This window comes from Palaemon carinicauda, chromosome 5 (genome assembly GCF_036898095.1).
Source record: "Palaemon carinicauda isolate YSFRI2023 chromosome 5, ASM3689809v2, whole genome shotgun sequence".
Lineage (NCBI taxonomy): Eukaryota > Metazoa > Arthropoda > Malacostraca > Decapoda > Palaemonidae > Palaemon > Palaemon carinicauda.
This window is the reverse complement of record NC_090729.1, coordinates 112,490,245-112,511,184: the sequence shown is the minus strand read 5'-3', so window position 1 is coordinate 112,511,184 and position 20,940 is coordinate 112,490,245. Positions and strand designations below refer to the sequence as shown.

General features: G+C 35.2%; 1 protein-coding gene across 1 annotated transcript in view; it reads left to right on the top strand.

Annotated features, from left to right (window-relative positions):
- Window positions 1-19,770, top strand: part of LOC137640514 (peroxidase-like) — a 51,070-nt gene extending 31,300 nt beyond the window's left edge. The window contains exons 9-18 of the mRNA XM_068373040.1: window positions 864-1,009; window positions 3,857-3,984; window positions 5,811-5,924; window positions 12,300-12,432; window positions 13,220-13,347; window positions 14,575-14,684; window positions 15,064-15,156; window positions 15,991-16,160; window positions 18,078-18,186; window positions 19,471-19,770. Coding sequence (XP_068229141.1) covers window positions 864-1,009; window positions 3,857-3,984; window positions 5,811-5,924; window positions 12,300-12,432; window positions 13,220-13,347; window positions 14,575-14,684; window positions 15,064-15,156; window positions 15,991-16,160; window positions 18,078-18,186; window positions 19,471-19,549 — 1,210 coding nt within the window. The 3' untranslated portion in view covers window positions 19,550-19,770. The remainder of the gene's footprint in view (window positions 1-863; window positions 1,010-3,856; window positions 3,985-5,810; window positions 5,925-12,299; window positions 12,433-13,219; window positions 13,348-14,574; window positions 14,685-15,063; window positions 15,157-15,990; window positions 16,161-18,077; window positions 18,187-19,470) is intronic.
- Window positions 19,771-20,940: the final 1,170 nt, after the last annotated feature.

The following is a 20,940-nucleotide window of genomic DNA, read 5'->3' as shown; positions in this document are numbered from 1 at the left end:
TCGGTGCAAATGCGCCTCATTAAAAAAAATTGACTATACCTTTATTCTGCCCAGACCAGAGGAAGGATAGAAAAAAAAAATGGCAAGGAAAATCTTTAAGATTTTACCCAGTGCGATTAGGGGTATGGAAACTGACGCATATGACCGGGCGACGGGGTTGGGAGGCCATTCAGTGAAGTAAAATTTAAAATATGTTGAAGAGAGAGATAGAAGAAAGGACATCATTGAAGTGAAGTAGATGGCTCAAAAGTGGGTGCAGCTTGGAGTTGAAGAGACGATATATATATATATATATATATATATATATATATATATATGTGTGTGTGCGTGTGTATATATATACGTATATATATATATATATATATATATATATATATATATATATATATATATATATATATATATAGATAGATAGATAGATATATATATATATATATATATATATATATATATATATATATATATATATATATATATACATTATATATATATTTTACTTATTAAGCGACAACCCTAGTTGGAAAAGTAGGATGCTATAAGCCCAGGGACACCGGCAGGGAAAATAGCCCAGTGAGGAAAGGAAACAAGGAAAAATAAAATATCTTTAGAACAGTAACAGCATTAGAATAAATATTTCCTGTATAAACTATAAAAATTTAAAAAAAAAAGAGGAAGAGAAATAAGAGAGAATAGTATGCCCGAGTGTTAGCACTAATCCCCTTCTGAGGTTCATACACAAAATCTCTGATAAGAAAATAAAGTCGTGGAAAACTGAAGTAGGATTAATATTCCATAGCCTATGTGTGCGAGTGAATGTACAGAAGGATTACTATAACGTAAAATAATCCTTTTAAATCCTGTAGGAGCTTGCGCGCCCTCCATGACGGTTTGATGCGTATGAATGACGCCTTCGCCGATCTGGGTCTTCGGGAACTGTTGCCTACCAAGACAGACATTCCTGACGAAGGGTGTACCAGGACATCGCCCAATCAGCTTTGTTTTGATGCAGGTGAGTAGTAGTAGTAGTAGTAGTAGTAGTAGTAGTAGTAGTAGTAGAAATAGTAGTAGTAGTAGTCTAACTATAAGGTAATGGTACCAGTTAGCTTCATTAATTCCGGTACACTTCACGGGACGCTAAGGAGACATCTGTACCAATCAGCTTTGTTTTGATGCAGGTGAGTAGTAGTAGTAGTAGTAGTAGTAGTAGTAGTAGTAGTAGCAGTCTAACTACAAGGTAATGGTACAGTTAGCTTCATTAATTCCGGTATACTTCACGGGACGCTAAGGAGACATCTGTACCAATCAGCTTTGTTTTGATGCAGGTGAGTAGTAGTAGTAGTAGTAGTAGTAGTAGTAGCAGTCTAACTACAAGGTAATGGTACAGTTAGCTTCATTAATTCCGGTATACTTCACGGGACGCTAAGGAGACATCTGTACCAATCAGCTTTGTTTTGATGCAGGTGAGTAGTAGTAGTAGTAGTAGTAGTAGTAGTAGTAGTAGTAGTAGCAGTCTAACTACAAGGTAATGGTACAGTTAGCTTCATTAATTCCGGTATACTTCACGGGACGCTAAGGAGACATCTGTACCAATCAGCTTTGTTTTGATGCAGGTGAGTAGTAGTAGTAGTAGTAGTAGTAGTAGTAGTAGTAGTAGTAGCAGTCTAACTACAAGGTAATGGTACAGTTAGCTTCATTAATTCCGGTATACTTCACGGGACGCTAAGGAGACATCTGTACCAATCAGCTTTGTTTTGATGCAGGTGAGTAGTAGTAGTAGTAGTAGTAGTAGTAGTAGTAGTAGTAGCAGTCTAACTACAAGGTAATGGTACAGTTAGCTTCATTAATTCCGGTATACTTCACGGGACGCTAAGGAGACATCTGTACCAATCAGCTTTGTTTTGATGCAGGTGAGTAGTAGTAGTAGTAGTAGTAGTAGTAGTAGTAGTAGTAGCAGTCTAACTACAAGGTAATGGTACAGTTAGCTTCATTAATTCCGGTATACTTCACGGGACGCTAAGGAGACATCTGTACCAATCAGCTTTGTTTTGATGCAGGTGAGTAGTAGTAGTAGTAGTAGTAGTAGTAGTAGTAGTAGCAGTCTAACTACAAGGTAATGGTACAGTTAGCTTCATTAATTCCGGTACACTTCACGGGACGCCAAGGAGACATCTGTACCAATCAGCTTTGTTTTGATGCAGGTGAGTAGTAGTAGTAGTAGTAGTAGTAGTAGTAGTAGCAGTCTAACTACAAGGTAATGGTACAGTTAGCTTCATTAATTCCGGTATACTTCACGGGACGCTAAGGAGACATCTGTACCAATCAGCTTTGTTTTGATGCAGGTGAGTAGTAGTAGTAGTAGTAGTAGTAGTAGTAGTCTAACTATAAGGTAATGGTACAGTTGGCTTCATTAATTCCATTACACTTCACGGGACGCTAGGGAGACATTTGGCACCTCTACATTGTAACTTTGTTTAGCTAAAGGGAAAATATTAGCAACGCTGCCAGGAAAACACAGTCCTCAAAACTTATAAACACGTGATCAAAACCATTTTTTTATAATTTTACGCAGTTTTGTAGAGAAATGTATTGTTATTTGCATAACATCAATTCCACTGAGGTGTACCGGAATTAATGAAGCCAACTGTACAAGTTAGTAGTAGCCACAGCTTTCCAGTGGAACATTTTGAATTCCTAAAGTGATATCTCACGATATTTGGTTTCAAAATGGCTTCTTTCACTGGTCAGAATATCCATATGGGTTTCATTAGACCGTGTATAATATTAGCTGTAATATACAACGATAAGAAATGCAGCCGTTTCTAGTCCACTGCAGGACAAAGGCCTCAGACATGACCTTATTCATGTCTGGGCTTTTGCCATTTCATCATCACGCTGGCCATTGTTGGTGATGGTGGATGACTTTTGTTTGATTGCTCATAGCAAACCAACGTAGAAGTGGGTGCCCGTAGCTAGTACAGCTGTGTAGAAGGGGACCTATAATATATATATATATATATATATATATATATATATATATATATATATGTATATATGTGTGTGTATATATATGTATATATATATATATATATATATATATGTGTGTGTGTGTGTGTGTGTATATATATATACATATATATATATATATATATATATATATATATATATATATATATATATATATATAAATAAATATACACACACACACACACACATATATATATATATATATATATATATATATATATATATATATATATAGTATATAGTATATAGTATATAGTACAAAGCACATAACCATCTCAGTCAAAACACAATTCCTTCCTGCTAGCGAAAGGAAATTGGCAGCTCCTATTATTATATAATGCCAACGCATTTTCAATTTCCTATTTCTCCAAACTAGCATCTCCAAACTAGACATTTTCCATTTCCTATTTCTCTCAACTAAACCATTCCAATTTCCTATTTTCTCAACGACATTTTCCATTTCCTATTTTTCCCAACACATTTTTAATTTCCTATTTTTCCTTTAACCTAAGTAGACCTTTTCAATTTCCTATTTAAGCAACTAGACCTTTTTGATTCCCTATTTTCCCCAACTAGACCTTTTCGATTTCATATTTTCTCAACACCTTTTTAATTTCCTATTTTCCCTTTTTCCCAAGTAAACCTTTCCAATTTCCTATTTCCCCAAACTAAACTATTCCAATTTCCTATTTTTCCCTACTAGACTTTTCCAATTTCCTATTTTTCCCAACTAGACCTTTCCAATTTCTTATTTCCCCCAACTAAACCATTTCAATTTCCTATTTTCCCCAACTAGACCTATCCTTATATCATGATCTCTTTTTCATTCCAGGCGAGATCCGAGTCAACGAACAGCTGATATTGACAACAATGCACACATTGTGGTTTCGGGAACACAACCGGATTGCAAAATTTCTGGGGCTTCTAAATCCTCATTGGGACGACGAGAGGCTTTACCAGGTGGGATTTATCAGACACTGAGAGGATTTAATGGGATTATCCAAGAAATAAGATGATTTATTTAAGGGATTTTACGTAATGAGTTATATGGTTTAAGATCAGTGTGTTGAACGCAATCGGCTGTTAAATAAGAATATTTATATATATATATATATATATATATATGTATATATATATATATATATATATATATATATATATATGTCTATCAGGAAATTATATTTCCATAGATTTCTGAAAGAATAGAAGCTATATCTAAAGGTATTATGTAATCTTTTAAGGGATTTTCATGTAACTGATTATATAAAGGAACAATTTATAAGGTTGGATATACCTGATAATTAGAAAAGTTAGATTGATTTATTACACATTAAATATTACTAAATGCTGGTAATTATCAGGCAATAATAATGAGAAGTTATCTAAATGTATTTATTATAAAACTGATAGATATAGTTAAAGATCTTTATTCATACAATTGAATATAAGAGATTTTATAAAGTGGGATAAAGAAACTTACTATTATTATCCTTATTATCATTATTACTAGCTAAGCTATAACCCTAGTTGGAAAAGCAGGATGCTATAAACCTAGAGGTTCCAACAGGGAAAATAGCCCAATGAGGAAAGGAAAAAGGGAAAATAGAATATTTTAAGAAGAGTAATAACATTAAAATAAATATCTCCCCTATAAAATATAAAAACTTTAACAAAACAAGAGGAAGAGAAATAAGATAGAATAGTTAGCCCAAGCGTACCCTCAAGCAAGAGAACTCTAACCCAAGACAGTGGAAGACCATGGTACAGAGGCTATGGCACTTCCCAAGATTAGAGAACAATGGTTTGATTTTGGAGTATTCTTCTCCTAAAAAAAGCAGTTACCATAGTTAAAGAGTCTCTTCTACCCTTACCAAGAGGAAAGTGGCCACTGAACAATTAGTGCAATAACCCCTTGGGTGAAGAAGAATTGTTTGGTAATCTGTGTTGTCAGGTGTATGAGGACAGGAGAATGTGTAAAAAAATTGGCCAGACCATTCAGTGTGGATGTGTGTAGGCAAAGGGGAAATGAACCGTAACCAGAGAGAAGGATCCAATGTAGTACCATCTGGCCAGTCAAAAGATCCCATAACTCTCTAGGGGTAGTAACTCAACAGGTGGCCGGTACCCTGGCCAACCTACTACCTAGGCAGTTTTTATAATTATAAACCGCTTTATCGATATATTTCATTGATAAGAAGATGGAAATTTCCAAGACAGGTTTTGCTTGACAAAGGAGATTTATCAACAGGATTTTATCTGAGAAAAAAATACAGAAAAACGATTCGTTTATAAAATCGAAAAATCTACCGCTCAGAAATTCACTTCTACATTCGAACCTCTACTCAATCGGTTGTCTGTTCATCTTCTAAATCACTTCTACATTCGAATCTATAATCAGTCAGTTGTCTGTTTTTCTTCTCCTTCACTTCTACATTCGAACCTATAATCAGTCAGTTGTCTGTTTTTCTTCTCCTTCACTTCTACATTCGAACCTTTAATCAATTGGTTGTCAGTTCTTCTTCTTCCTCACTTCCACATTCGAACCTCTAATCAATTTTTGGTCTGTTCTTCTTCCTCACTTCTACATTCGAACCTCTAATCAATCGGTTGTCTGTTCTTCTTGATCACCTCCAAACTCGATCCTCTAATCAATCAGTTGTCTGTTCTTCTTCTTCACTTCAACATTTGAACCTCTTATCAATCAGTTGTCTGTTCTTCTTCATCACTTTCAAACTCGATCCTCTAATCAATAGGTTATCTATTTTTCTTCTCCATCTATTTACCAGGAATCCAGGCGCATCGTCATTGCTCAGATCCAACACATAACATTCAACGAGTTTCTTCCACAACTTTTGGGAGAAGAAGTCATGGCCAAGTTCGACATCATCCTTCAGGAGCAGGTATTGTAAATGCCAAGTTCCCCCCAAAGTGTAAAAGACGCGAAAATCCGAAGCCATTGTTCGAGGAATATGTGAATATACTAAACAAGGGAGACAACAATGGGCCTCTCACGATGGTGTCCGTTTCGTATTGTGCATCAGTATGTATTTGGGTGTATGAAAACATACGAGCGTGTACATACACATACATACTATATATATATATATATATATATATATATATATATATATATATGTATATATATATACATTTATATATATAAATACATTTATATATATACATATATATATATATATAAATATACATATATATATATTATATATATGCATATATATATATATATATATATATACATAAATGTATATGTATACTGTATAATATATATATATATATATATATATATATATATATATATTACATAAATGTATATGTATACAGTATAATATATATATATATATATATATATAATATATATATATATATATATAAACGTGCCTATGTGTGTGTGTATGTATGATTATCTCTCATCATTGTTTGCTAAAACTAATAGTTAACGACCATAAAACCACACACAACAAAATAAATCTCCTCTAATCATTGCAGTAAGGTCTTTCCCCTTCACCAACTCTTAAGGAAAGGAAACTTCTGCTCTCTTCAAACCAGACTGATAACAGAGGTTGATTCAGCCTTTCAATATGAACCTCAATATTTTATCCAGTGACAAAATAGGTCATTAAAGGGTCACCCATAGCCTCATTAATTAACCGGAAGCGGGTGGGGATGTAAAAGTCTGAGAACACTGCCAGACCTTTTAATTAATTTCAAAAGCTATTTTTTGGTTTTAGGGATTAGCTTCTTTTTCCTCTACCAACGAATCTGATGAAAGAGAGAGAGAGAGAGAGAGAGAGAGAGAGAGAGAGAGAGAGAGAGAGAGAGAGAGAGAGAGAGAAGAGAGAGAGAGAGAGAGTGAGAGAGAGAGATACTACAAAGTTCTGCTGTACATTAGCATCACAAAGTACCCTGTCAGAGAGAGAGAGAGAGAGAGAGAGAGAGAGAGAGAGAGAGATACTTCAAAGTTCTCCTGTACATTAGCATCACAAGGTACCGTGTTAGAGAGAGAGAGAGAGAGAGAGAGAGAGAGAGAGAGAGAGAGAGAGATACTGCAAAGTTCTCCTGTACATTAGCATCACAAGGTACCGTGTTAGAGAGAGAGAGAGAGAGAGAGAGAGAGAGAGAGAGAGAGAGAGAGAGAGAGAGAGAGAGAGAGAGAGAGAGAGATACTGCAAAGTTCTCCTGTACATTAGCATCACAAAGTACCGTGTCAGAGAGAGAGAGAGAGAGAGAGAGAGAGAGAGAGAGAGAGAGATATTTCAAAGTTCTCCTGTACATTAGCATCACAAAGTACCGTGTCAGAGAGAGAGAGAGAGAGAGAGAGAGAGAGAGAGAGAGAGATATTGCAAAGTTTTCCTGTACATTAGCAACACAAAGTACAGTGTCAGAGAAAGAGAGAGAGAGACATCAAAGTTCTCCTGTACATCAGCATCACAAGGTACCGTGCCTTACCTTATTGCCTTATTTTTTGTTTGGGTTCCCCCAGGTCCCTCAGTGTGAGGCACCTCGTATATCCACCAGAGAGTTGCTAATGCATCTTCCGGTGTATTTTGCATCTTCCAGTCTTGGATGGTCTGGGATGCATCTTAGGTATTTATCGAGCTGATTCTTAAACACATCTACGCTCACTCCTGATATGTTTCTTAGATGAGCTGGCAGCACATTAAATAGTCGCTGCATTATCGATGCTGGTGCGTAGTGGATTAATGTCCTGTGCGCCTTTCTCAGTTTACCTGGAATGCTTTTTGGCACTATTAATCTACCTCGGCTTGCTCTTTCTGATATTTTAAGCTCCATGATGTTTTCAGCAATTCCTTCTATTTGCTTCCATGCTTGTATTATCATGTAGCGTTCTCTTCTCCTTTCTAGACTGTATAGTTTTAAAAATTGCAGTCTTTCCCAGTAGTCAAGGTCCTTAACTTCTTCTATTCTAGCAGTATAGGACCTTTGTACACTCTCTATTTGCGCAATATCCTTTTGGTAGTGTGGGTACCATATCACATTGCAGTACTCGAGTGTACTACGCACATAAGTTTTGTAAAGCATTATCATGTGTTCAGCTTTTCTTGTTTTAAAGTGTCTGAATAACATTCCCATTTTTGCTTTACATTTAGCCAACAGTGTTGCTATTTGGTCGTTGCATAACATATTCCTATTTGAAATTACACCAAGGTCTTTAATTGCTTCCTTGTTTGTGATTGTCTCATTATTAGGTCCCTTGTATGCATACACCATTCCTTCTCTGTTTCCATAATTTATTGATTCGAATTTATCGGAGTTAAATACCATCCTATTTATCTCCGCCCATTCATATATTTTGTTTAGATCTCTTTGTAGTGAGTTCCTATCTTCATCACAAGTAATTTCTCTACTTATTCTTGTGTCATCGGCGAAACTTCTCACTACGGAGTTTTCAACATCACAGTCTATGTCTGAGATCATAATAACAAATAGCAGTGCAGCTAATACCGTACCTTGGGGCACACCAGATATTACCTGGGCTTCATCTGATTTCTCGTCACTTGCAACCACTATCTGTTTTCTGTTTTGCAGGAATTCTTTTACCCATTTTCCTATCTTTCCCACAATATTATGCTTTCTCATTTTTTTCTCCAATATGTTATGGTCTACCTTGTCAAAGGCTTTTGCAAAATCTAGATAGATCACATCTGTGTCTTTTTCATTTATCATATTATTGTATATGTTTTCATAGTGTGCTATCAGTTGGGTCTGTGTACTTTTTCCAGGTACGAAACCGTGTTGACCCATATTAAACAAATTATTTTTGACCAAATGGTTCATTATTTTCTTTTTTATTACCCTCTCATACACTTTCATAATATGTGATGTTAGACTAACAGGTCTATAATTGCTTGCCTCTAGTCTTGATCCACTTTTGAAGATAGGGGTTATATAAGCTAATCTATGTTTAACATATATCTCGCTCATATCTATACTCTGTCTTAGCAGTATTGCAAGCGGCTTCGCGATAGTGTTTGCAGTTTTTTTTAACAAAATCGCTGGAACTCCATCTGGTCCGGCTGCCGATCCATTTTTAATTTCGTTTATAGCCGTGACAATATCTGCTTCATTAATATCTATATCCGTTAGATATTCGACATTTTCTTCTCTCATTTCTGTTTCATTATTTTCATTCGCAATTCTTGGCGTGAACTCACTCTTATATTTTTCTGCTAATATGTTGCATATTTCCTTTTTTTCATTCGTTAGCCGTCCTTCAATTCTTAGAGGGCCTATTTCTATTCTCCTTTTATTCATCTTTTTTGCATAGGAGTAAAGTACTTTGGGGTTTCTTTTTATATTTTGAAGTGTCCTTTCTTCTAAGTCCCTTTTTTCATTTTCTTTCGACTGTATAATCTTTTGTTCTGCATTTTCTATCTTACATTTTATTTCCCTCATTTTCCACACATTTTTTTCTTTTGCAAGATTTTTCTTCCACTTTCTAATTTTCTGAAATAAGATCCTTCTGTCTCTTGGTATGCACGTCTTTTGTTTATTGTTTTTTTTCGGTACATATTTTTCAACAATTTTCTCCAGTATTTTGTACAGTATGTCCGTATTTACCTGTATATTATCACTTACAAATACATTTTTCCATTCTTTATTCAGTTCTTCATTTATTTCTGACCATTTTATATTCTTACTGTAAAAGTTATATTTTCCATATCCTTCCCAAAGTTTTGTGCTTTTATTAATTCTGTGATCACTTGCTTTGGAATGAACTATCAATTCTATGACATTGTGGTCTGAAATTCCCGTGTTATACACTATTATTTCTTTAACATAATTCACCTCATTATGTTAAAGAAATAATAGTGTATAACACGGGAATTTCAGACCACAATGTCATAGAATTGATAGTTCATTCCAAAGCAAGTGATCACAGAATTAATAAAAGCACAAAACTTTGGGAAGGATATGGAAAATATAACTTTTACAGTAAGAATATAAAATGGTCAGAAATAAATGAAGAACTGAATAAAGAATGGAAAAATGTATTTATAAGTGATAGAGAGAGAGAGAGAGAGAGAGAGAGAGAGAGAGAGAGAGAGAGAGAGAGAGAGAGAGAGAGAGAGAGAGAGACTGTGTATTAACCTGACTCTGAGCCAGAGATAATTATAGTTTTAATTTTCTCTTTCACAATGAAGGATTCTAACCAATTATTTTTCAGTTTTCAGATTTCACTTGAATACAATCATAACAGTATTAATATTGAACCATCCAGTTAATCTTAAGATCCTAAATCTAAAATAGCCAAGTCTATTCTATTAACATCCCTTGGCTAAATCAAGGCAATTCTAAGGTTTCGCTGTGACGTCTTTAATATAAAATTCTCTCTCTCTCTCTCTCTCTCTCTCTCTCTCTCTCTCTCTCTCTCTCTCTCTTCTCTCTCTCTCTCTCTCTCTCTCTCTCTCTATGAACAGTGCCTTTCAAATTGCCCTATAATGCTGAGGAGTCACTTGAAGTGTCCGTTTCATGTTTCATGTCTTACTGATCACTTTTACTGAAGTGTCACGTCTTCCTCACTTTTTCTCAAGTGTCACCTCATCCTCACATTTTCTTAAGTATCACGTCTTCCTCACTTTTTCTTAAGTTTCATGTCTTCCTCACTTTTTCTTAAGCATCACATTTTTTTTGTAAGTGGCACATCTTCATAGCTTCCTCATTTTTTCTAAAGTTTTTCTTAAGTGTCACTTATTCCTTACTTTTTCTAAAGTGTCACATCTTCCTCACTTTTTCTGAAGTGTCACATCTTCCTCACTTTTTCTGAAGCGTCACTTCTTCTGCACTTTTTCTAGTGTCACGTTTTCATCACTTTTTCTAAAGTGTCACTTCTTCCTCACTTTTACTGAAGTCTCACATCTTCCTCACTTTTTCTTAAGTGTCACTTCCTCACTTTTACTGAAGTCTCACATATTCCTCACTTTTTCTGAAGCGTCACTTCTTCCTCACTTTTTCTGAAGTGTCACATCTTCCTCACTTTTTCTGAAGCGTCACTTCTTCCGCACTTTTTCTAAAGTGTCACGTTTTCATCACTTTTTCTGAAGCGTCACTACTTCCTCACTTTTTCTGTAGTTTCACATCTTCCTCACTTTTTCTGAAGTGTCATTTCTTCCTCACATTTTCTTAAGTGTCACTTCTTCCTCACTTTTTCTGTAGTGTCATGCCTTCCTCACTTTTTCTGTAGTGTCACTTTTTCCTCCCTTTTTCTGAAGTGTCACGTCTTCCTCACTTTTTCTGAAGCGTCAATTCTTCCTCACTTTTTCATAATTGTCACTTCTTCCTCACTTTTTCTGAAGCATCACTTGTTCCTCACTTTTTCTTAAGTCTCACGTCTTCCTCACTTTTTCTTTAGTGTCACATCTTCCTCACTTTTTCTTAAGCGTCGATTTTTCCTAACTTTTTCTGAAGTGTCACTTTTTCCTCCCTTTTTCTGAAGTGTCAAGTCTTCCTCACTTTTTCTGAAGCGTCAATTCTTCCTCACTTTTTCTTTAGTGTCACATCTTCCTCACTTTTTCTTAAGCGTCGATTTTTCCTAACTTTTTCTGAAGTGTCACTTTTTCCTCCCTTTTTCTGAAGTGTCACGTCTTCCTCACTTTTTCTGAAGCGTCAATTCTTCCTCACTTTTTCATAATTGTCACTTCTTCCTCACTTTTTCTGAAGCGTCACTTGCTCCTCACTTCTTCTTAAGTCTCACGTCTTCCTCACTTTTTTTGAAGTGTCACGTCTTCCTCACTTTTTCTGAAGTGTCAATTCTTCCTCACTTATTCTGAAGTGTCACATCTTCCTCACTTTTTCTAAAGCGTCATTTCTTCCTTACTTTTTCTTAAGAGTCACTTCTTCCTCACTTTTTCATAAGTGTCACTTCTTCCTCACTTTTTCTGAAGTGTCACATCTTCCTCACTTTTTCTAAGGCGTCATTTCTTCCTTACTTTTTCTTAAGAGTCACTTCTTGCTCACTTTTTTCTGAAGCATCACTTGTTAATCACTTTTTCTTAAGTCTCACGTCTTCCTCACTTTTTCTGAAGTGTCACGTCTTCCTCACTTTTTCTGAAGCGTCAATTCTTCTTCACTTTTTCTTAAGTGTCACTTCTTCCTCAAATTTTCTTGAGTCTCACGTCTTCCCACTTTTTCTGAAGTGTCACGTCTTCCTCACTTTTTCTTAAGCATCGCTTCTTCCTCACTTTTTTCTGAAGTGTCACGTCTTCCTCACTTTTTCTGAAGTGTCATGTCTTCCTCAGGGATTCTGGGATGGTTATGACCCCGACACCGATCCGTCCATGACAGCTGCCTTCGTTGCGGCTGCCTTCCGGTTTGGCCATTCGTTACTTCCTTCGTCGGTAGAAAGGTGGAGTTCAGATCACAAGTTCATAGGTGGGGAGCACTTCATATTATTACGTAATCTGTGCATTTTTTTGTTTTTGCTATGTACACATGTATGCTACAGACATATATGTATACATACACATTACATATAGTACACATACGTATATATATATATATGTATATATATATATATATATACATATACATATATATATATATATATATATATATATATATATATATATATGTGTGTGTGTGTGTATGTATGTATGTATGTATGCATGTATGTATACGGATATCTATATTAATGTCTATACTCACACACACACACACACACACACACACACATATATATATATATATATATATATACATAAATATATTTACATAAATACCCGTATATATACACTCATACATCTGCGGTATGCATGTGTATACATATATACACGCATATATACATATAAATATACTGTGTATATACAATATATTTACATATATACATACGTGTGTAATAGCTAAAACGACCTCTTTAATTTCTGGATTTAATCATTTTGATTCGATAGGGCATCACCAACATTTTCAGTCAATCTGAATGTAAAAGTGATTTACATAAAAGTTTAGAAACAAAGTAATCGAGGAGTTAAGATTATAATTTTACTTGGCCTATCAATCAAAAACACAAAACTAGCCTTTCATCTAATTCAAAATTCAGAGAGACGAGGACAAACTGATTGTTATTGTAGATAATTTTTTTCCTTTCAATTCAAAATATATATAATTGGATGTTTCTTACAGATAAAAATCGTATATAAGTAATGCGGGTTTACTTCCACAGGTTCGACTCGACTAAGCAAGTTAATCAGACAGCCCTGGGATCTGTACAGACCTGGATTTTTAGATCAGTACTACGTTGGTTTCATGAACCAACCCGCTCAGGCAATGGATGACTCCATCACCCAAGAGGTATGTAGACGTTAAAACCTGTCAACAAGGTTTTGGTTATGGTGGCCGATGCGGTAACGTCCCTGACTGGTGAACACGTTAGTTCCTTTAGTCACTGCACCTTAACCTTTCTTGTGAGCTAAGGATGGTGGGTTTGGGGGAGCCTACAGCTCTGTCTGCTGAGTTATCAGCAGCAGTTGCCTGGCCTTCCTTGGTCCTTGTTTCGATAGAAATTAACTAATAAAAATATTCAATTTTGACAATTAATGAAAAAGTTGACACTTTAACGCTATAAAAATAAATCCAATTTGTACTTACATACAGTATACGTAACTGTTACTCTTATGTCCTTTGGGCTCACACAAGGTTACCAAACGGTTAAGCAAAATAAATACACTTCATTGTTTAACCTAATTACACAGGGCCAGTTACAAAAACTTTACAATATAAATTTACTTACATTAACACACTTTTGAATTAAACACATGATTATATTACCAACGTTTGAACAACACTATACATGGCATACATTGCAAAGAAATAACTATTCACGTTTGAGAGGAAACACTATGCATGCTTTAGAGGAAATCCGCAGTGGCTGGATAGATGCTGGAGAGAGGACTGCCGGACGTTGGTTCTTTCAGAGGGTCAGGCTGGATCTCTCTGTCTCCTATGCATTGCTATGCTTGTTGTATATCAACTTAATTCATTCTCGAATCTTCCAATTCGGCCTTCTGGAATCGGGGGCCATGGTCTAGTGGCATCATGGTTGAAACATGATGCAATCCCTAGCGTGTGTGTCATACAGCATACCTTTTAACAAGCTTACATAAGACTTTGTATCAAAACTACGTGAAATGAAAACTTAATTCTTTAAAATGACGAAAATTTACATATACGGAACTGAATGAAAATACAACTAAATAAATGACGACAGTCTTATGTAATTTACACACATTTACTTAATCCTACATGAGTGGGACACACCTTATGAGCTGGCTATACGACTCTTCAATACACAAATGAAATACGGGAATAAAATAATCTACTCTCATGTTAGACCAGCTTTGTAAGAATATACAGTATATATATACATATATACACACGTGTATATATATGTATGTGTATATATATATATATACATAAATAAATAAATATATATATATATATATATATATATATATACTGTATGTCATACGCCTGATATAAACAATCAATAATCACCCCACTTATGTAAATTTCTCGTAGGTTACAAACCACCTGTTTGAGGAACCTGGAGAACATTTCGGACTGGATCTGGTTTCATTAAACCTCCAGAGAGGGCGAGAATTTGGAATTCCTGGATACACTACATACAGGTATAGTAAACAGTGAAAAAATACATTAACTTGATACTCTCAAGCCTTGTGGTTAAAGGAATTAGATTTGTATAGGAAATTTAATATAAAAGTTTGTATATTTGTGATTATTATCATTAGAATTGTAGAAGTAGATTTATTATAAGGCTTTAAATTTTCAGCAGCTTTCTTCAGTAATTAAAAAAAAATAAAGGAATAAAAGAATAGTAATAAATCAAATAAATCTATTTCTCATGACAGTTTCGATGACTTGGCCAAATACATGAAGTAGACTTAATAAAAAGCTTTTTATTTTCTGCAGTTTTCTTCTGTAATTTCAAAATTATCACACGAACATAATAAAAGTAAAAAAATCAAACGACTCCATCTCTGTTGACAGGAAATGGTGTGGTCTACCTCATGTTCACAGTTTCGACGACTTGGCCAAATATATGACTAACATGACAGCCTACAAATACAGTACACTGTATAGGTAAGATAAGATCCAGTAGCGTCTGGGGTTCCGGAAACGTCCCTGACTGGAAATCGCCAGACTAGGGTTCATGTCCTGCTCAAACTCGTAGGTTACTTTGGTCGCTGCAACCTTACCATCGTTGTGAGCTAAGGATGGGGGGTTTGGGGGAGCCTAAAGGTCTATCTGCTGAGTCATCAGCAGCCATTGCCTGGCCCTCATATGTATAGATGGTCAGTCTGTAGGGCATTGTCCTGTCTAATAGGGCAATGTCACTGTCCCTTTCCTTTACTATTAAAGCGTAGATATGCATCATATTTTAATATCAAAGTGAGGATATGCTTCATACAGTTGTTCTAATATCACAGTGCGGATATGCTTCATAGCCCAAATATCAAAGAGTGGATATGCTTCATGATTTAATATCAAAGTGTGGATATGCTTCATAGTTTAATATCAGAGTGTGGATATGCTTCATAGTCCTAATGTCAAAGTGTGGATATGCTTCATATCCCTAATATTAAAGTGTGGATATGCTTCATACAGTTGTTCTAATATTAAAGTGTGGATATGCTACATGCAGTAGTTCTAATATTAAAGTGTGGATATGCTACATACAGTTGTTCTAATATTAAAATGTGGATATGCTACATACAGTTGTTCTGGTACTAAAGTGTGGATATGCTTCATACAGTTGTTCTGATATTAAAGTGTGGATATCCTACATACAGTAGTTCTAATATTAAAGTGTGGATATCCTACATACAGTTGTTCTGATATTAAAGTGTGGATATCCTACATACAGTTGTTCTAATATTAAAGTGTGGATATGCTTCATAGTTCTATTATCAACAGCCACGTGGACGACATTGACCTCTGGAGCGCTGGTGTTTCTGAGCGACCATTAAGAGGATCCCTTTTGGGGCCAACATTCTCTTGCATAGTAGCACACCAGATGGCACGCACGCGCAAAGGAGACAGATACTGGTACGAACTTCCTGGACAGCCTTCGTCGTTTACCATTGGTAAGAGATTTCTACTTAGTTGACGATCTAGAATTCTAAATCATCTAATTCTTATTTACTTTCCGAAGTCAGTATCTTTTCACTAGAGGAATTTTCTTATATATTTTCTATAGTCAATTTCTTTTAATGAGGCGCATTTGCACCGACTCGCAGCGGTGCCCTTTTAGCTGGGAAAAGTTTCCTGATCGCTGATTGGTTAGAATTATCATGTCCAACCAATCAGCGATCAGGAAACTTTTCCGACCGAAAAGGGCACCGCTGCGAGTCGGTGCAAATCTGCCTCGCTAAAAAAAATTGACTATAGGTAGATCATTTTTCATTCTGTATCATCTCATATTTCTTTTCAAAGGTACCCATTGAATAATTTTTTTTTTTTCACTAACGATTCTTTTTATGCTCATAATCTTTATAGATTGGCTTTTATTCCTCTTAAGTTGTTTTAAGGCAGCATTTTCTATCAGGTCACCTTCGTTTTCGTTTTCTATTCAGACAAGCCATTTCTTATATAGCAAATTCTTTCCAGTTTTCCAATTTTTCAGTGTAGGGATTCTTTTCAGTTTTCTTTCCGCACAGGTATTTTCCAGAGTATCAATTTCACTTCCTTTTTCTCTCAATACCAATTTAAGTTCAAATCTAATTCTTTTACGTTTATATTCCCAAAACATTTTTTTTTCTCTCAGTTTGTTCGTTTAAGAACGCCTTGCCTATAACAAGACACGGGCTCTTGCACTATACTCAATTTTATTTAATGAGGCGCATATGCACTGACTCGCAGCGGTGCCCTTTTAGCTCGGAAAAGTTTCGTGCTATCTGATCGGTAAAATTATCTCGTTCAACCAATTAGCAATCAGGAAACTTTTTCGAGCTAAAAGGGCACCCTTGCGAGTCGGTGCAAATCTGCCTCACTAAAAAGAATTGACTATAGGGCAGCCCGTAAATTCGCAGACCAATTTATTTTACATTTAATATTAAGACCACGACTTTATTCAGAGCCAGTTTTTGGTTGTTCTATTTCAGCTTGATTGTTTTTTTTTTTTTTTTTTTTTTTTTTTTTTTTTTTTTTTGTAAATTACTTTTTTAAAAGGATTTTTTAAGTTTATAAGTATTCCTTCCTTCATTTCAAGTTGCTTTCAATTCAGATTTGATGCACTTTAAATCACGGATTTTCCAGTATGATTTTACTTATAGATTGGTCTTTGGCAACAAATCAGTAATCCACAATATTAACAAATATCATTGGACTTTTTATTTTTCATTTTATCACTAATTGACTTTGCGCTTACCTTTTAATATAAAAGACCTCTTCATTCCAAACCAGCTTTTATAATTTCTCTCAATTGATTCATTTTTTTATTCTATCAAACATAAATATAATGCTCCGAATTTTTCTTGAAATTTCAATTATAATGTTAAAAAAAAACCGTTATTTTAATCGAAAAATTTTCTTAAAAATATAATGTTCTCAGCACCATTTCAGTAAAATACAGGCGACCGTAATTTCTACCCTACTTTGTTATCATCTTTTACGGGTTGGTGACCTTTACGTCAATATATCCGTTTTTAAAACGGTAAATGCCTGTCAACATTAATTACAGGATTTTTACCGTTTTGTGGCATATTTTTAACAATCTATTATATATGCCTGGCAACACTTATTCCAGGATTTTTACCTTTTTTACGGTAAATTTTTAACAGCCTCCTGGCTAGTAACGTGTTTGCTTAGCATTCGCATGGTAGCAGATCGATCCCAGTTAAGGACCGTGAGTTTAAGCCCTTTACTGTGGAGGCCACTGCTGTGGCAGGGTACCACAGTGGGAGTGTTGGGCTTGCCCGGCTGACGTTTTGATAAGCATCTATTCTGATAGAACTGAAACCAGACACCTTTTAACCTTTAACCGTGTCCGTCTTTTTCGCCAGATCAGCTGGAATCGATTCGCGCAACCAGTTTGGCGAGGGTCTTGTGTGACAACACCGACCACATCAAAACCATCCAGGTATATCCGATGGTCCTCGTTGATCACGACATGTAAGTATTGGATTTATTTTCATGTGAACTTTGGATTTTAAAAGCAATATTTTCCCATTAATGAATGAATGAATACACCATCTTAACATTGAGTGTTGAATATAAAAGGCGTTTTAATACACTGTTAAAGAAACCCCTAAATTGAATCGGAAATTCTCCGTAAGAATATATCGTTCTCAGCCGTATTTTTTCCGAGAACGAATTGAGTGACCTTATATGAAATGCCAAATTTTTTTTAAAGATATCTCACCCAACCCGTGGCCCAGTCATTTCGTAATCATAGATTTTGAAGCGGGGTGGTGGGGGGGGGAGCAGCTGATATTTTCGGCGGAGGGGTCAATAACTCCTATACCAATAAATATATCAAATAAAAATTTGAGCCGTATTTCAGTAAAATACAGGTGACCGTAATTTTACCATCCTTTGTTATTATCTTTTACGGGTTGGTGACCACTCCTTTACGTCAATGTATCCGTTTTTAAAGCGGTAAATGCATGGCAACATTTATTCCAGGATTTTTGCCGTTTTTATAGGGCATATTTTTAACAGTGTATTTACATACTCTCTAGACAGCGTTATAAGTCTGACTTAAGATTTGGAAGATGATATATTTGAAAATATTGATTGATTGATTTAAAGTTTTCTGGCATCCTGACATCTAAGGTCATTGACGCTGATAGCATTTATTATATATGAGAAATAAAAGAGAATTCAATTAAAACCATAAAAGTTAAGAAGTCATTATAATAGTTAAATAGTTTTCAGAAGACCAGCTTCTGAAATAAATCTAAAAAAAAGATTGTAATGTTTGTTACCGAACTTTTTGGCAAATCTCAAATTTATCTAAGTAACGAGCGCAATTACTGTTCGTTTGTATACCTAAGAGTAGAATGATTTTACCATTTGAAACTAATGAAATTCATTAAGAATGCAAATCAGATTTTATGCAAGCATTGATGGTACATACTTGGAATATACAAATTGATTAAATTGAATATAAAATCTAGGCATCAAGCCAAGCACTGGCGTATCAAAGGCCATTCAGCGCTGTATAATGCAAATTAATCAATCATACCAGTATTCTCACATTTGGTGTCATTTTAACCTCTAAAACCAATCACACAAATTTCATACAATAACATCTAATTGTGAATTAAGAATGGATCAAGATGATTAAAAAATAAATAAATAAAATTAATTAATTATACTCTTTACAATTTCAATTTTAAGTTCAGGATTATACAAACTGAGAGATCATAAAATATGACAATTTTTTTTTTTCAGAAACCCTAGAGTCCACTGCAAAGGGGGCCTTCTGCCAAAAATGGATCTACTGCCCTGGCTAGAAATTCCAGACCACTGAAAAAAAAGGATAATGAAGAGACTGGAAGTGTGAGCTCTCGGAACTGTGACCTCTGATGAGTAGAAAGTCAAAATGCGTATGCGTAAGAATGTGACAATGTATGTGCTTGAGAAACTTTATTTTTTTCTCAGCTACAGTGAGATTTCCTGAAGGCAGTCAAAATGCATTACTGAAAATGAATGTGGCCTTATTAATTCATCGTCATGAGTTAAAAAAAAAAAAAAAAAAAAAAAAAAAAGGAAATGTTAATCTAGTATTTTGCTTTGACTAGAAATATCTTTTATCTTGAAATGAACTACCTCTAAATTTCCAGATAAGGAAAAAAAAGTATCATGTAGAGGAATTAAGACGTAGGACTTTCGTTGTTAGATTTTAAATACATTAAATGTTACTGTTTTTAAAATATTTCTTTCTAATTGTTCATTATTCTTATATCGTTTATTTATTTCCTTATTTCCTTTCCTCACTGGGCTATTTTTCCCAGTTGAAGCCCTCGGGCTTATAGTATCTAGAAGCTTAGCTAGTTATAATAATAATAATAATAATAATAATAATAATAATTGGATATTAATAGAGATACGTCCCAATTTGCAATCCATGCTATCCATACAGAAAAACATCCATCATATATCAAAATAACAAGAATTATTAAAGGCTATAAATTCATATCAACATCAACATCCACTCGCTTCAGCCTACAGCAAGGATGTAATAAGCTCTCACTTCTGTAGCATCACTAACCTTTAAAGGTTTAAATGCCACTCATGAATGGCAGAGGCAAGGGACAGTGACATTGCACTATCAAGCAGGTATGATCGTCACCCAAGACGCCTCTCCAGCCAAGCTAGGGCCAGGGAGGACCAGGCAATGGCTGCTGATGACTCAGCAGTAGACCTATATATTCCCCCCAAACTAAACCACGCTTAGCTCACAAGGATGGGGAGGTTACAGCGACCAAAGGAACTAACGAGTTTGAGCGGGACTCGAACCCCTGTCTGGCGATCACCAGGCAATGACGTTACCAACAGGCCACCACAACCCTATTAAATTTTTACCCCAGAGGAAGTGAACTAAGTTGTCAAAAATCAAGGTCCAACAAAGTCTGACTTCAGCCCTCTTTTCCACAATGGGAAAATGCACTCAAATTGACTATAAAAATTGTTAAATGGCTTATGCAATTAACTCGCATATCTATGTGGCTCCTTTTCTAAGTTAGGACGGAAGTATGACATTAAGTGCTATTCTCTGACGATGTTTTAAATGTTCTGCCAGGTAAGAAATTCAAAATCAACGCAGAGACAGCTTCTATAAGGCTTCTAGAAGGCTCAAATAACTGTTTACAGCAGCATTTGCACTTACTGTGCAGACTACGGAGTTTACAACTCTTTCAT